This window comes from Microcebus murinus, chromosome 9, assembly GCF_040939455.1.
Source record: "Microcebus murinus isolate Inina chromosome 9, M.murinus_Inina_mat1.0, whole genome shotgun sequence".
NCBI lineage: Eukaryota > Metazoa > Chordata > Mammalia > Primates > Cheirogaleidae > Microcebus > Microcebus murinus.
The window spans coordinates 80,857,414-80,874,848 of record NC_134112.1 but is presented as its reverse complement, the minus strand read 5'-3'; the positions used below and the strand labels follow the sequence as shown (position 1 = coordinate 80,874,848).

General features: G+C 39.0%; 1 protein-coding gene across 1 annotated transcript in view; it reads right to left on the bottom strand.

Annotated features, from left to right (window-relative positions):
• Positions 1-17,206, bottom strand: part of CALU (calumenin) — a 30,913-nt gene extending 13,707 nt beyond the window's left edge. The window contains exons 1-3 of the mRNA XM_012789155.3: positions 17,050-17,206; positions 7,893-8,124; positions 2,102-2,295 (exon numbers count right to left, since the gene is read on the bottom strand). Of these exons, the coding sequence (XP_012644609.1) occupies positions 2,102-2,295; positions 7,893-8,113 (415 nt within the window). The 5' untranslated portion in view covers positions 8,114-8,124; positions 17,050-17,206. The remainder of the gene's footprint in view (positions 1-2,101; positions 2,296-7,892; positions 8,125-17,049) is intronic.
• Between the last annotated feature and the right edge of the window lie 229 nt (positions 17,207-17,435).

Sequence of the window (17,435 nt, the reverse complement as noted above, 5' to 3'; positions counted from 1 at the left end):
ATAATTAATTCCAAATAAATCAGGAAGGTATTGGGTCTCAGCCAAAGAGCAGGATGCCTCTCCATCTGTGCTGACTTTTTAATACATGTGTTCTTAATTGAGTGAAGGATATGTTTGGTTCCTGGCTAAGTGTCAAGCATTGAGAGAGATAGCCACTTTAGTCTTAGGAATGAGAACAAGCCTGACACAAAAATAAAAGTCTCTTCACCAGAAATGCATTCAGTCCAGTAATTAACAGAGACAGCTGGCTATCTAGTGGGGAAACAGACCATTTATACACTCACTATCAGTCAGTGGTGGAGAATGCCTGCTTTAACCCAGAAATTTGCCCAATTTCCAGACTAAAAATGCCATTTATACATTCTTATCTCAAATTGTAACCATGTACAATAGAGGAATCTCACTAACACTCTAGGTCATCAACTCAGTAAGATCACCACCTAGTATTCAGAAGCAGGAAAGTATAGTAAGTAAAAGAAAATTACAAACAGGTGGCCCAAGCATACAAGCTATCAAATCAACAGAAAGCAGTCAAAGTAACATTTGCCTTGAAGCAATTGCAAAGCGGGCTGATAAACTCATGGCCCAGAGAAAACAAATTGGAATTTTTTTTTTTTTTTTTTTTTTTTGAGACAGAGTCTCACTCTGTTTCCCGGGGTAAAGTGCTGTGGCGTCAGCCTAGCTTACAGCAACCTCAAACTCCTGGGCTCAAGCAATCCTTCTGCCTTAGCCTCCCGAGTAGCTGGGACTACAGGTATGCACCACTATGCCTGACTAATTTTTTCTATATATTTTTAGTTGGCCAATTAATTGCTTTCTATTTTTATAGTAGAGACAGGGTCTCGCTCTTGCTCAGGCTGGTGTTGAACTCCTGACCTTGAGCGATCCGCCCGCCTCAGCCTCCCAGAGTGCTAGGATTACAGGCTGAGCCACTGTACCCAGCTCAAATTGGAATTTTCATTTCTTCAGTAAGCAGACATGATGAAATAGTTAAATTTTATCAAGGAAAGCTATTTTATTTTAATTTTGTTTTATTAAGGAAAGACAGTAATTTTCCTCCTATTTTCACTAGTTATAAAGAAATCTAATTTGATTTGTATTTTAGGTCCAACACTTTAATGGGACCACATCAAGAGACATCTCAGCTGGGCGCGGTGGCTCACGCCTGTAATCCTAGCACTCTGGGAGGCCGAGGCCGGCGGATAGCTCGAGATCAGGAGTTCGAAACCAGCCTGAGCAAGAGCGAGACCCCATCTCTACTAATAGAAATTAATTGGCCAACTAATATATATATAGAAAAAATTAGCCGGGCATGGTGGCACATGCCTATAGTCCCAGCTACTCGGGAGGCTGAGGCAGGAGGATTGCTTAAGCCCAGGAGTTTGAGGTTGCTGTGAGCTAGGCTGACGCCATGGCGCTCACTCTAGCCTGGGCAACAAAGCGAGACTCTGTCTCTAAATAAATAAATAAATAAAATGATATATATATTAAAAAAAGAGACATCTCAAAGCCTCTTACTTTGCATTGTTGGAAAAACTGCAGCCTTTTAAATGAATCTATTCCAAAAATTATCTCTATAAGGGATGACAGAAAGAAAAAATGGCAAAATACATTTGAAATGCTAAAGATGTTAAGATGCCAGCCTTCAGAAAGCCAAAATTAAACAAATTAAAAAACACATAATATACAAATTTAAAATGAACAGAACAAGGGAAATCAGCTCAGCATTGACTATGTAATATGAGCACAATGTCTTCCTTTCCCTTACTGTGTGACCCATTTGTTTCTTTGACTCAAGACCATGGTCCTGTCGGGCTGACATTTTGCCCCTTACCCAGGTGAATGCCATAACTCCCGATTCTGTACTCATCCTAGGAGATTAAGCCATCTTGATTCACATCAAGCTCCTGCCACTGGTTTTCAACATTGTCATATATGTATTTCTTCTGGGCATGCTTAATCCAGGATTTCAGCTCCCCCTCCATCACAAACCCATCTTTATCCGTGTCTACTTTATCTACAATCATTCTACAAAACAAAACAGTTATGTTTCAAGGTGCCAGCTCCATAAGGCTTTTTCCCCCAGGTAGTAGGGACCTACCTAAAACGTAGCCGTAGGTGGCATTTTTATACTCCTCCCAGGAAACGAGGCCGTCCTCATTGAGGTCATGCCCCTTCCACTGTTGCTCTACATCCTCGTAAATCCAGCGCTTTTGTGCAAATTTAATCCAGTCTTTGAGCTCATCCACAGTGACAAACCCGTCCTTGTCGCCATCTATTTTACTTACAATCTTTCTGTAGAAAATGCAGAGAAATCCAGCAAGAGGTTAAAAAGACACAAAGCTCTGGACTTAGCCAGGTGTGTGCTGTGACCATAGGTGTTGCCCAGGGCTAATGCACAGAAATAAAAAATTATCTCTAAAACATTGCCAGAGTGGCAATTGAAAATTTTTCTACTAAGTGGTCCATTACTGGTCTATAGTGAGCCAGCTGAATAAGGTAAACACAGTCCATGGCTGGTGCCCTTGGATCTGAAAGCAAACCCAGCCTATCACTTTAGAGGTAGTTTTCAGCCTATGGTTAGAATTCGAGTGAATAGCCATTCCTATCTGGGTTCTTCACTCTTTGCATCAAAAAACATGTAAATCTTTATATGTTTATTGCTTTTAGAAGAGAATCTCCATTTCTTGGAAAATAATCACAACTACTGACTTCTTCTAAAAATTCAAAATATTTAAATCACACTTTAAAAAATTTAGCTGCTTTTTAAAAAGTAACACTTGTTAGAATATAAAGATAACAATGATAGTTCTGGGATCACTTATATCTCAAGGCAAGATTATTTAAAAGAGTATGCTTATCTAAAAAATGCCTAGCAGATTTTATATACTATGTTGCATTGGATTTTTACATATAATCATAAAAACAGAGAACTCTGAGGAAATGATGCAAGAATGTATATATCAGATTATGAAAATGTTAATAAGCTGAGAGGGTTAGTGTGTAGATTATAAAGCAAAACAACAAAGATAAAGAATCAATAACTTCTCCCTTTATGGATGTCTCTTCCAGATCTGTCATCTTAATTTAAGGATTTAATAATATGATATGAAAGCTCCTATTTAAAGATGCAATCACAGCCAGGTACGGTGGCTCATGCCTGTAATCCTAGCACTCTGGGAGGCTGAGGCGGGCGGATCGCTCGAGGGCAGGAGTTCAAAACCAGCCTGAGCAAGAGAGAGACGCTGTCTCTACTAAAAATAGAAACAAATTAATTGACAAACTAAAAATATATACAAAAAAATTAGCCGGGCATGGTGGCACATGCCTGTAGTCCCAGCTACTCGGGAGACTGAGGCAGTAGGATCGCTTGAGGCCAGGAGATTGAGGTTGCTGTGAGCTAGGACGCCATGGCATTCACTCTAGCCTGGGCAACAAAGTGAGACTCTGCCTCAAAAAATAAATAAATAAATAAACAAACAAACAACTAAATAAGCAAGCAAGCAATCACCTATACAGGGGCTAAGTCAGCCTATGCAAAATCATACAAGTAAGCAGCCCAGTTTGGAATAGGAACTTTTAATAAAAACTTTCAATAGAAGTGAAATCTTCAAATATTCCTGTTCTATTATTTGCAGGATTGAAAAAGACTGTCACTTGGTAGCAAATAATGTCTTTTCCCAGTTTGTGTTTACTTCATGAATACAACATGGGAAGTAATTAGAATCAAAGTAATTAGAATCATACTAGTGACACTACGAAAAGAGACCATCTTGATATTGATATAGTGTTAGCCATAACTATTACTTAAGTCCTATAATTACATTTTCCTTCAGAGAATGTGTGATCTTGTAGCTTTTGCTCTAAAATATTAACAGAAAAGGTAAAGCAGTAATATGTTCTCTTAATATCCACGTCTACCTACATAGACACAGGTACAAATATATATATATATTTTGAGACCGAGTCTCACTCTGTTGTCTGGGTGAGTATGTCGTGGCATCAGCCTAGCTCAGAGCAACCTAAAACTCCTGGACTCAAGCGATCCTCCTGCCTCAGCCTCCCAAGTAGCTGGAACTACAGGTGTGGACCACCACATCAGGTTAATTTTTTCTATTTTTAATAGAGACGGGGTCTCCCTCTTGCTCAGGCTGGTCTCGAACTACTGAGCTCAAGGGATCCTCCTGCCTCAGCCTTTCAGACTGCTAGGATTACAGCCATGAGCCACCAAGCCTGGCCAAAGACAAATTTTTTGCTGTAACTTTAACTCTGTAGAATTTTGACAATATTAATAGATTACATTATTCCAGTATTAAAAACTTCTGCATTATTTATAATGCGATCTAGTTTGTGCCCAGATGGTATTGGCTACCAATAGTGCCACTGTATGGTTAAGAAAAAAAGGGCAAGGTATCAGAATCCTTCCCATCCCCAAAAGATATTTTTAAACTATTATAAATAGCCTGAAGAAAGGGATTACCCAGATAAAAAAGGCATATGACTGTTCAAGACAGGCTTTTCTTAATGAAGTTAGCTGAACAGCATTCTATTTGACAGAAATATCCAAAATGCTTTAATCTAGGGGTCGGCAAACTTTTTTTGAAAAGGGACAGATAGTAAATATTTTTGACTCTGTGAGACACATATGGTCTGTCGTCCATATATATACACACGTAGGCATATATATGTGTGTGTATATACATATAAATAGCTGTCTAAAAATGTAGAAGCTATACTCCTGGGCTTAAGTGATCCTCCTGCCTCCGTCTCTTGAGTAGCTGGGACTAGAGGTGCATGCCATCAAGTCCAGATAATTTTTAATTCTTTTGTAGAGACAGGGTCTTACTGTGTTGCTCAGGCTGGTCTCAACCTCCTGGCCTCAAGCGATCTTTCTGCCTCGATCTCCCAAAGTGCTAAGACTACAGGTGTGAGCCACCATGCCTGGACAAACGCCATTCTTTTTTTTTTTTTTATTTGGGCATATTATGGGGGTACAGATTTTAAGGTTTCAATAAATGCCCTTTCCCCCCTTACCCCCACAAGTCTGATATCTCACTGACTCTCCAGCCTGCAGGCAGTTGTAGTTGTGAAAGTACACTGGAAGTGGGCACGATCTACTTTGGCATGAAGCTCTAAACTATGATGTTTAAAAGAATGTGTAAATTTGGCCGGGCGCTGTGGCTCACGCCTGTAATCCTAGCTCTTGGGAGGCCGAGGCGGGCGGATTGCTCAAGGTCAGGAGTTCAAAACCAGCCTGAGCAAGAGCGAGACCCCGTCTCTACTATAAATAGAAAGAAATTAATTGGCCAACTGATATATATATATAAAAAATTAGCCGGGCATGGTGGCGCATGCCTGTAGTCCCAGCTACTCGGGAGGCTGAGGCAGAAGGATCACTCAAGCCCAGGAGTTTGAGGTTGCTGTGAGCTAGGCTGACGCCACGGCACTCACTCTAGCCTGGACAACAAAGTGAGACTCTGTCTCAAAAAAAAAAAAAAAAAAAAAAAAAGAATGTGTAAATTTATAAAGCTAATGGTGTATGTAGTATTTTTATAACATTGGAGAGCCCTGTGGATATAGTTATTATGCCACTAAATATGCATTTATTTTTGGACAGACACAATGCACTTAGCAGACCTCGTATTGTTTCTCAAGAGAGGTAACGCAAGCCTCTACATTTCAAGGGGCACAAAGCAAACCCTTCAGTTTTTTAAGAATGTGGGTCAATAATTGGACTCTAGAAAGATACATAATATTTCTGAAATTTCTAGCATGGAAAATATTATATATGTTCATATGTGTGTACTTTCTGAGGAAAAGTCCTTAGCTTTCATTAGACTCCCACAGGGTTTGGGCCTGTGATACCCAAAATGGATAATAAGCTGCTTTGTTTATTTCTATAGCAAATAAATCAAGGATGAGAACTTCTTAACACTAAGAACCACCATCATAAAACAAACCGTTAGTTGAAGGACATAAATGAAAACTAAGTATATTTTTATGGGGGAGGGGATAATACACACATAAAAAATGTTCTATTTGTCAACATTCTTAATAAGAAAAAGAAACTGAAAATTGTATATTAAAATTGTTTTAAAATGCTTCCTGTGTTCTTTGAGATATTAGTAAGGATTTCAAAAATAGTAGTGAATCTTTGCAACTGCAGGTATAAACAATGACTTATACCTTAATAAGTACTTGCCTTATAGATAGATGGAAAAGGGGGAATCTGTTTTTCCCAACCTCTAGTGTACAGTCACCTACCAAAACAATGTTTAGAAATGCCACAGTAAATAAATTAAAAAAGAAAAAAGTTCACCTGGGATTCTTGCTTTCAACAGTATGGTACTGTATAAATTAGGGATATTTGTCACTATCTTCAACATTTAGGAGAAGCAAACAGTACTTAGTTCATTCATACAGTCCATGAAAAATAATTTTATCACCTTATTCTATTCAAATACAAAATCTGCTTATGTGCTATACTTTTGATAATATTTACTGATGACAAAAAGGAATACTTTCTACTGAAACCTCCCAGCAGAGCTACACTACCTGCAAGAGCAAGAACACCCTCATTAAAGTACCATGTACCCTAAATTATACCAGCCCTGAGTGCCCTTCATTATTTAAGAGTAATTCTGCACAGAAATACGTGCAGACCAAAACGTAGGTTGGACACGCACAGTATTATTAACAGACATGACATGAAGACTGAGAACACTCTCATGCATCTTTATTTTCAGCCTGGAATGTTAGTACAGTTATAAGATTAAAATGGAAAGTAAGGATGGTCTTTCAAAGTTAGAAAAGCAACCTAATAGAAGACAGACTTTTTGATATGTGTTTTCTATATCTACTTTCAAACGTTTGGGCACAGTACTCATTCTATATAGCAAAATCTTTTGATTACTTCTGCCAATGCTGAAGAATAAAATATTGTACTCTTCAGTCAGCAGATAACTCAATGAAAGAATAAATTTATTCTGAAGTATCTTCCAAAGCAAATCCTATAATAATGTTTTATAATCAAAGCCCTATCCATGATGGCAAAATAGTTTTGGAGATTGCTATGTGTGGTAAGACTTTCTATACAAATGTCTTGAAAACAATTCAGAAAACTGTACCAATGGTGCTCCTTGAGAAAATTTTCATAAAACTGATTTGCATTTTCTTATAAAGTGAGGCTTTGGAAGAGCGAAAAAAAAGACATTCTCAGACCCCCAGTTAGAGATAATCAACTGAGATGCTACAAAATCAATTCTTTAGGTAAAAAGCTGTCTGATGAGTCATAGAACCTGACTATGGCCCAGCTGTCACTGAAATTCACACTCTGACATAAAGACCATAACTGTTACAATCCCCTATTTTAGCTAAGGTTGGTTGTTTTGGTTTTTGGTTTTTAATTAAGCAAATACCTAAGCATGAAAACAAAGAGGGTGAAGGACACCTTTGGAAATCATAAACTTTATAAAAAATAATCCATGGGCCAATTTGCAGTTTATTAGCCACTCAAAGAGTTGGCTTGGGCAACAATGAATAAACAGGTCATGAATAGTTTTTAAAAATTAAAAGCAGCAAAGAAAAGATGCACCCCATGTGATGTTCTTCTAGGATTAAGATGATGCAGTTCAAGCTGGGTCCTATAGTATTTGGTCTTTTTATGCAAAAATGATTTTGCTTTGTAGAATGAGGTACAAACTGTTATTCAATGGAAAAATGTATGAAAGCAGGTACTTAATTAAATTTTAGTGGTAGCAATTCCATGGTTAGCTTTCAGAAGATGTAGTTGAACATAGCTTTTCTGGTGACTGAGCCAGAAAAGCAAAGCATTCACTGATTTATAAAGAATGTCATTACCCTAACTAGCCCCCTGAGAGCTGGCATCTTACCCAAGCCTTTCCTTGCTCTCTTCCGGTGTCAGCTGATCAAAGGTCTTTGCTTCTTCAGCACCCAAGAAGGCATCATGGTCATAATCAAAACTCTGAGCATCGTTGTGAACCTTGTCACTGAGCTGAGGCTCATGATGTACACGGTCCTTCTTTTCTGTGGGCTTGCTCAAGGCAAAGGCTGTGCACAGGGACAGGCACATAAGAAACTGTCGCAGGTCCATGACAATCAGATCTTAAAGAAAATGAAAAGTAATTCAGGAGGCAGTATACTTAATAATTAAACAAGAAATCAAAAGCTCACATCCCAGTTAAATTACTGATTTGATATGTTTATCTCAAATACTATTACTTAATCCATAAAATAAATATGGTGGAACATCAGACTTTCCAATTATGGTGAGAAATTTTCACTAGTTTCCTTCATCTTATTGTAGGCTGATAAGAAATTTATAGTTAAAATGTCTACTTTATAATTGTCTACCTTGAAAAGATACGGAAGAACTTTAATCTTTCTGCTCAAGATCATAAGCATTAAAAGTGAAGGACTAAGATTGAAATCCTGACTCCAAACCCTTTATTTTTTGTATATCAGTGGTCTGGTCTTCAAATGTGGCTGGTTATTAGAATCACCTGGGAAGCTTTAAGTCTGCCATATTGTAGAATCTCTGAAGCGGAATCCAGACATCTGCAGCATTAAATGCTTCTCAGGCATTTAGGAACCAGTGAAATACTCAGCAGTTTCCTTGGTTGATAGCACCAAGTTTCCCATGTCCTGGATCTACCTTAAATCCCCTTCAAAGACCAAACCATTCAGATGGTCATAAACAACAATTTCTTCATTTTTTTTTTTTTTTTTTGAGACAGAGTCTCATTTTGTTGCCCAGGCTAGAGTGCCCTGGCATCAGCCTAGCTCACAGCAACCTCAATCTGTTGGGGTCAAGAGATCCTACTGTCTCAGCCTCCTGAGTAGCTGGGACTATAGGCATGAGCCACCATGCCAGGCTAATTTTTTGTATATATATATTTTAGTTGGTCAATTAATTTATTTCTATTTTTAGTAAGACTGGGGTCTCGCTCTTGCTCAGGCTGGTCACAAACTCCTGACCTTGAGCGATCCTCCCACTTGGCCTCCCAGAGTGCTGGGATTACAGGTGAGAGCCCCCACCCAGCCAATTTCTTCATTCTTATGTAAAGTTGTATTTCCCAAACTTGTCTGGGCATAAAGAACCACCTGGAGTACTGTTCAAAGTACAAATTCCAACACCCTACTCTAGATCTTTAGAATAGCTGCAGTCACAAGTGATTTAATCAACAAGCACAGGGCTGGCACACTTTATTGAAAAATGTGACCAAAACCAAAAATAAAAACCCTGCAGAGAAGCTGCAGGATAGAAATCTGTTTAGTATAGACATCCCACAGTACTATCCACAGAGGTTAAAGTCTTAGAGAAAACTAAAATTAAAAATCAAGAGGAATGGTTTTCCCAAGCTTTCACATTTTAATTAATCTTTCACCGGTAGAACAGGGAATTCTGAATGCTTTTCCCTCTTCAGGTAAAATAAGTTTTTGCAATTTCATATTATCTCCTACTCATCTCCCTTTATGCCTAATCCGTAGCACCTGTGAATGTAACCTTATCTGGAAATAGGATCTCCGCAGATGCAATCAAGTTAAAGTGAGCTCAAAATGGATTAGGGTGGATCATAAAAATCCAATGATTGCTGTCCTTATAAAAAGAGAGAAATTTGGACACAGACACACAGAAGAAAATGCCATGTTATGAAAGTGGTCGACTGAAGAGATGCCTCTACACATCAGGGAATGCCAAGGATTGCTGACATCACCAGAACCTAGGAAGAGTCAAGGAAGAGTCCTTCCCTAGAACCTTCAGAGAGCATGGCCCTGCTGACACATATATTTTGAACTTTTAGCCTCCAGAACTGAGAGAGAACACATTTTTATTCTTCTAAACCACCCAGTTTATAGCAATTTCTTACACCAGCCCTAGAAAACTAATACAAGGCTATAGAACAGAGGGACACTGTGTCACATGAAAGTTAAATGCATTACCTTGTCCTAATGTGCAGATTAAACCAGCCAGACTTCACCTTCTGCAGGATGTCACTAATGGAACTAGCTAAACACTTACATTTTATATGTAAATCTTACAAATAAAGAAAATTCTTTCAGCATAGCTTCAAACTCAGTGGTTCTCAATCCAGACTGTACCCTAAAATCACCCAGGGAATTTTTAGAAAATAAGAGTACTAAACCTTACCCTAACCAATTAAATAGGAATGTCTTGGGATGCACCCTATTTTTTTAAAAGGCTCCCTAAGTACAGCCAGGTTAAGAACCACTATTCTAACCAAACTCTCAACAGCCATAGTAATATTTTAAGAAATCTGACCTGAGAGGGTACTTAGTATGAATAAACTGCATCTACCTGATCCTGCCTCAAGAGTTTTGGGAACTAGAATGGAGTGAATTGTGCAAAGGATGAGGAAATTAAACATGCCAATACATTACACATATTTCAATGCATCCATTTTTCTTATAACCCTCAAATAGTAGCTAAATGAAGTTATGTTGTATTAGTGTAGATTTGTAGCACCCTTTGGATTCAATAAACTAAAAGAATACTTAGCTCAAGTTAATGGTGAGCATGTTATATAAAGATCCTTAAAAGTAAAAGGAAAGTAAATAGAGGAATCCCAACACAACCTAGAAAGCTGATTACACAAAGGCACAGCTGAGGTCTCCATGAACAACTTTCAAATTTTGAAAGGGCACACAAGGGCACTGTGTGCAAACACTGGGAAAGCAGCTCAGTGGGGGAGGGCACATGGATGGACAGTAGAAAGTGTTCTAAAACAGTGGTCTCCAACCTTTTTGGCACCAGGGAACAGTTTCACAGGATGGGGTGGGGAGGTGGAGCTCAGATGGTGATGCCAGTGACGGGAAGCGGCTGTAAATACAGATGAAGCTTCACCAGCATCCCCACCCCTCAAGTTTCATGGAAGACAATCTTTCTTTCCATGGTGGGGGGTGGGATGGCGATGGCAGAGCTCTGCAGCCCAAGGAGATAATGGAAGGTGTTCACTCCCCAAGTGCTCATTCTCAAAAAAGTTACTGTTACTGATGATGCGATAGTTATTAAGACTTATTAAGACTTGAGAAAACCCATCAGAGGAAGCAAAACCACAAGACCCACAGAGAAAGGTATAGGAAGTGGTACTTTTCTTCAGCTGCTCTCACCAATGTTAGAACTTAGCTTTGTTTCTGACAAGTCCTCAACATTCTATTTCATTCAATCCCATTCAAATACTCAAATTTGTATACAAAGATACTTGTATTAAGATATTCAACGATAATAGTTTATAATGATTAAAAAATTGAAAAATTAAACCAGAGAACTGGTAAATTATATTAAATCTATATTATGGAAAAGTACACAGAGGTTAAAAAGAATGAGGTGGATCTATCTGCAGTGAAACAGAGAACTCATCAAGACATATTAAATGAACAAAAAAAGCAAGCTGCAAAACAATGCCAAGATCTCATTTATGCAAAAAACAAAGCAAAATTAAACGATCTCCTCAAGTTGTTTGTAAGTGTATAAAATATAACACATGCACAAAAATAGCATGGAAGTTACACTCATGTGTAAACAGTGGTAACATTTAGGTTCAGAGGAGAAGAGACAGGTAGAATGGGGTGGAGAGGCTAGTGTGGAAGTGAACTTTAGTACCGTACTCTGCTGTGTTGTCTAATTTTTGTAAATGGCTTACTCTCAGGCGCATTAGATTTTTGTGTATCTTACTTGTAATACATTGCTCTAGGCAAATAACACTCCAGCTGACCTTCCAATAATTGAATGGATTGATCAAATCAGTTAAAGAGTAAAGAGAAAATTGGAGATTTACTAGCTCTCTTAAATACAACATCAAAATGAGTATACCTTTATTTTAGGGCAAAATGACCTTCTATCTCAAACTACAATACAACCAAATAATTCTTTAGGTAAATAAAAATGTAGAAACAAGGAAGGAACAGGATTGTATGTTGTTGATGTTTTGTGATGCATCCAAACCATATCTATGTTAGAGGCATACAGAATCAAGTAAAATCAAGAGTCACTGTGACAAAAGACTTTCCTTATGACTAAGGGAACTTTACATTTGGAAAAATTTTATGAATGATTATATCCTCAGATAAAATACAGCATAATACCCTAACAACTCTTGTAAACTCCAAATATAACAATATGCTTAAGTCCCATACCACTATCAGGGCCTGGAAAGGATACTGTGCAAAGCTTTGAAACATGTAGCATAGAAACGTAACAGATTGATTCACTTTGCCATTTAGAGGGAAAACTACATTTATGTTTGAGGCTTAACATCTTGTTAAAAGGAAACAAGTATGCCAAAGAGTAAAGGCCAGGTGATTTGGCTTTCTCGTTATCCATTCTCTTTCCTTCCTTCTCTCAATTAAACTCCAACCCCACCCCTTGATGGGCATCTCCATTCTGTCAGTCAATACTTCTCAGGTCTCCACAACCTCCAGTCAGTCTTTCCCAGACTCTGCTATTCCTTCAAGCTTGCTTTTTCCTTTCCTTCACCCACACAGTTGTCTACACGGCTGCCTCACCATCTGTTGTTCCCCTGAAATCTGCCTTTCTATCTTACCATTGATGAAACTGCCTAAAAGAGTCATCAAGGACCACATGCTGGACAAAGCCAATGGTCCTACCTAGTCATCTTCACCTCTTTGCAGGTGATAATGAAAAATCTGCACTTTAAAAACAATTTCTACTTAAAAAAATATACTTCGTGCCCACACACACCAACTCCTGGTTATTAGAAACTTTAATAAAAGGCTGCTTCTTTTATGAATATAGAAACTAAAAACAAAACAAAAAAACTGTACCAAAAACTGACTTACTAGATTTATTCAAATTCATATATTATATAAAAATGTTCAAGTAGAAACAAAGGCTATCCTCCTAAGACAAAGGAAATTTTAGGGGGTAAGATGTGAAAAGAAACAGTACAAAATAACTTTTCATACAAGATTTTTGAAGAACTACATTAGGGCAGTTCATTTCTGAAACATCTTTCTCTTTTCAACCAAATGACAGAAAGCTAATGACGCTTCTCATTTCCTCACCCCCTTCAACGAGCTACACAACAATGGATAACATATTTTTAAAAATACGATATAAATTAAGGATATAAATTATAAGAGCTTTTCCATGTGATCTAGAAGGTAAACCAATGGTTGTGAAAAATGCACCTTCCTATCCCCATTTCTCAAATGATCTATATATTTTCTCTCTCTCAAATTCTGTTCCTCCCCAAGAGTAACAGCTAATATTTTTTCTTTAAAAAAAAAAGTCCAGGCTTGGCATGGTGGCTCACACCTGTAATCCTAGCATTCTGGGAGGCCAAGGTGCTTGAGGTCAGGAGTTTGAGACCAGCCTGAGCAAGAGGGAGACCCCCATCTCTACTAAAAATAGAAAAAGGTTAGCCAGGGCCAGTGGTCCTCACCTATAATCCTAGGTACTTGGGAGGCCAAGGTAGGAGGATCACTTGAGCCTGGGAGTTAGAGATTGCCATGAGCTATGATGATGCCACTGTACTCCAGCTGGGGTGACAGATTGAGAGACTCTGTCTCCAGGAAAAAAAGAAAAGTCTAGACCTGCACTGCACAGCAGCCACTAGCCACATGTGACTACTAAGTACTTCAAATGTGACTAGTATGAATTAAGATTGGTATGTGTTACATTTTATATTGAAAAATAGTATTTTGTCCTATGTATTAGATTAAATAAAGTATATTAAAATTAATTTCACCTGTTCTAGATTTTCACCTGAAAATTTAAAAATAATTCCACATGTGGCTTGTATTCTATATTTTATTGGACAGCACTATGTTAGATACAGAAACCAAAGGACTATAACAACAAAAAAACCAAGTAGCTATCATCCTTCTGTAGTATGTCACCAATCTTCTGCAAAGTTATTTCCATAAATTGTTCCAGTAATTTATAAGGAGAAAAGATTAAGTAAGTTTGATTTTAATAACAATTGTGAGTCTTAGGAGTCAGTTTATTTCAACCACGCAAAAATTTCCTTGAAAGCTCTAAATTTTTACCACCACTACCCTTCTTCCCCCAAACCTCATTTTTGGTAAAAATCCACTAGTCACAGAACACTTAAATTGTTTTAGAGAAATTCAGATGTTTGGATTAAATCCAACTTTTCAAGAATGTTAACACTGAGTGATCCCACAGTTATTCTGGTTGACCAAAAAGACCCATTGCTCAATGTTAGTAAGTGGAAGAAATGGGTGTAGTGGTAAAATTCCAGTTCTCTGAGCTGGATGGATATTCAGCAGAAAAGGCATTTCTCCATAATGCAGTAAAAGCAGGATCTCACTGCTTAAGTGTCTATTTCAGTTGGGGAATGGGGTGAAAAAACTGATAGCAATTTAAATACTAAGGCCCAGGCTATGACATCTAGAAGTGAAAGTTATCTGCTTATCTACTTGATATTCTTCACTCACAGACTTCGGTACAAATACCACCAATGGACTATCACATAAAAGTAATGTTATATTCTTCATGCTTTGAGAAAAGTTATGATACTGACAAACCATTTATTTAATGTTTCTCTACTGATGGAACAAATTTACATTAGTTCATTAATACATTCTAAATAAATTATTTGTGTGATACAGGGAATACATTTACAAGTCAGCTGAGTATATCCCAAATGCAAAATCTGGCTATAGAAGAAAAGCTCTAAGACTGAAACTACTACTTCATTAGTTCTACAACCAAAGCAACCCAGTACAAATTTTACATTTTTTGGCTATAAAATCAAAAACTTTTTTGTAAAAAAAAAAAGTTCCAGAAATTCTGGGAGAAAAAAAGTTTCTTTTTGGTTGATGAAACTTTAATACACAATTGTCAGAGGAATGTTATGCAAAATGCAGAGATAAGAGTTTTGGTTTCTAGTTGTAATTTTGCCATGCATGTGTAACATCCATGAAGCCCTTGAGAACTTGGTAGTTATTTTAGCTCAATCTTCCTTCAGTGTAAAATGTCTATAAATAATATTAAGATCCTAGACTAAAAGACCTATCTACTATGATCACTCTAGCTGGAAGTGATCTATACCTATTCCTCTAAACTTTTATAAAACTTGTACTACTCAATAATGATCATAGGCTACTTTAAGTTGTTATTCTTAGCTCTCCTATAGATTCTATATTTCTGGAAGAATGCTTACATCTTAGCTAATATAAATTATTGTCTCTCTATAGTCTCCAATACACTGTCTTATACTTTCTAGATACCAATATATTTTACTTGATTAATTGGGTGGTCCTTGGCAGCAATTTTGTGGTTCCTGTCTGCTTGTGCTTACAATCCCCAATTCCCCTTACCGGATCTGGCTATCAGCTAGCAACAGGCAAAGTGTTATTTCAGCTGTCTTAACTCTAATACTTAAATTACACCATCAACAACATCCATATTTAAGAGTTCATAGGGAGAGGATCTAGGCCCTTATGGCCTTGCAAGCATTTCCAATGGCTATCCCTGGCTACCTCTGTCCTTCCAACAACCTTGGCACATCCATGTTACAGAAAGTCCATGTTAACACCAAAGCAGTGATCTCCTATACTGGTGCAACGTATACTGGTGCTATCAGTAAGTAACTCTTGATACATCACTGGATGAATGGAAGTGAACAATGATTATATTGAGAGTGCTAGTGACTTGATTTCAAAGCTATATCGAGTACCATCCACTCAGGCATACTCAGTATATTTTTGTGAGCTCATGGTTCTCCTAGTTGTGATTCTCAAAAGAACCCCATTGGAAATCCCTGAATCATTGTAAAACCTCAGATTAGGCCTTGGCAAACCCATCCTCTTGACACACAAAGACAATACATAGGTTATCTCTGGTCCCTCATTTGGGCAATACCACATAAATTCTTCAGTGATAACTATTGTTTTGGTATTTGGTTAACTAAATCTACTCGATGAGTAGATTTAGTTAACCAAATATGCATTTGTCTTCCAAATTAACCAAACATGCATTTGTCTTCTGTCAAATTCCATTCTATGGCAAAAAAAAATAATTTATCAGAGATTCTAAGGTTCTCTATCTCCAAGTTGAATAAGCTACTAGAACTACTAGAAGTGACCTTATTCTCAATTCATTAACGTTGACTTTAAGGCCCATGCCAGGAAATGAATGCAATTCAATTTAAAAGACACTATTCTTGGACTTCATAGTCATGAATTTAGGTCAAAGGTCCAAAAGTTTTATTAGGAGACCCAGGGAGCTTTTGCCTTGATGCAAAAGCAGGTTTCAAAACTGCAAGCCACTCTACTATACTCTTAATCACGGCAGCTGTGGGGACCTAAGTTTACTTCTGAACGCTGCATGTCAAAAATCAGAACTAGGATTTGGGGCTAGAAGCCACAAACAAAGTAAACAAGCAACTAATCCCCTAATAAAGCTTTTAAAACTACTTTCAGTCGCTGACTCAAGTATGTAGCCAAGTATGGAAGCTCGAAACATGCACCTTTAAAAATTACAGATCTCACATAGTGTCTTCATTCGTTCTTTCCCCCCTTATTTCTACATCCTTTAATGCAGTGAACATGACTTTCTCGGCAGATGCACCGTACTGTCTGGATGTGGCCTTGGGGCGGGGCTGGCAGATAGGAAGCTGGCTGGTGAATGGGAGGTGGCAGGAGGTTGTTACAGTAACACTACCTAACTGCCCTCCGACCTTCAGGATGCAAAAAGTGACCATTCAGTCCCACGGACTCGGAGTGGCGAAGCCCAGGGACGAAGAGCAAAACAGGACCCAACAGGACGCAGAGCCGGGAGCCAAAGATTGAGGGGACCCAGCCCCCTTCCCGGAGCGCACGGGAAGGCGAGCGGCGGGCTCCATCCCTGGCTGCGCTCTGAGGGCCCTGGGATCTCGAGCAGGCTCAGGCCTGAGACCCCGGTGCCGGCAGACTCGGGCCGCGAGTGAGGTAGGCTCCTGCCGTGCCGAAAGCAAAGCCCGGGGACAGAAAGAAAGCAAATGTAGCGGCAGCGTAGGGGGTGGACACCGCCGTACTTACCTTTCCTCGTAGCCCCCGCTGCCCAGCCTGCCTTGGCCGCCGTTCACCCACCAGCTCTGCTCACGCGCGCAAGCACCGCCCAACCGGAAGCGAACCCTAGCCCCGCTCCCATCCGCCTCGCCGGCGACCTCTCGACCAGTCATCAGCAAACCCGCCGCTGCGGCGGAGCTTCCCCGGGCAGCCATTGGTCCCACAATCGCGTAGCCGGGATTGGCTGGAAATCGCCACGTCCCCGCGAGCGCGCCGAGTTGCGTGGACCGGATTCCCGCCCAACTCTGGTCCCGGGGCCTGTGGGGATGGCGGGCCCTAGCCTCCTACTTTGGGCTGGCGTGTGGGCGCGGCCGTGTGGCCGCCACGTCCCATTCACAGCGCATGACTGCCTCCAC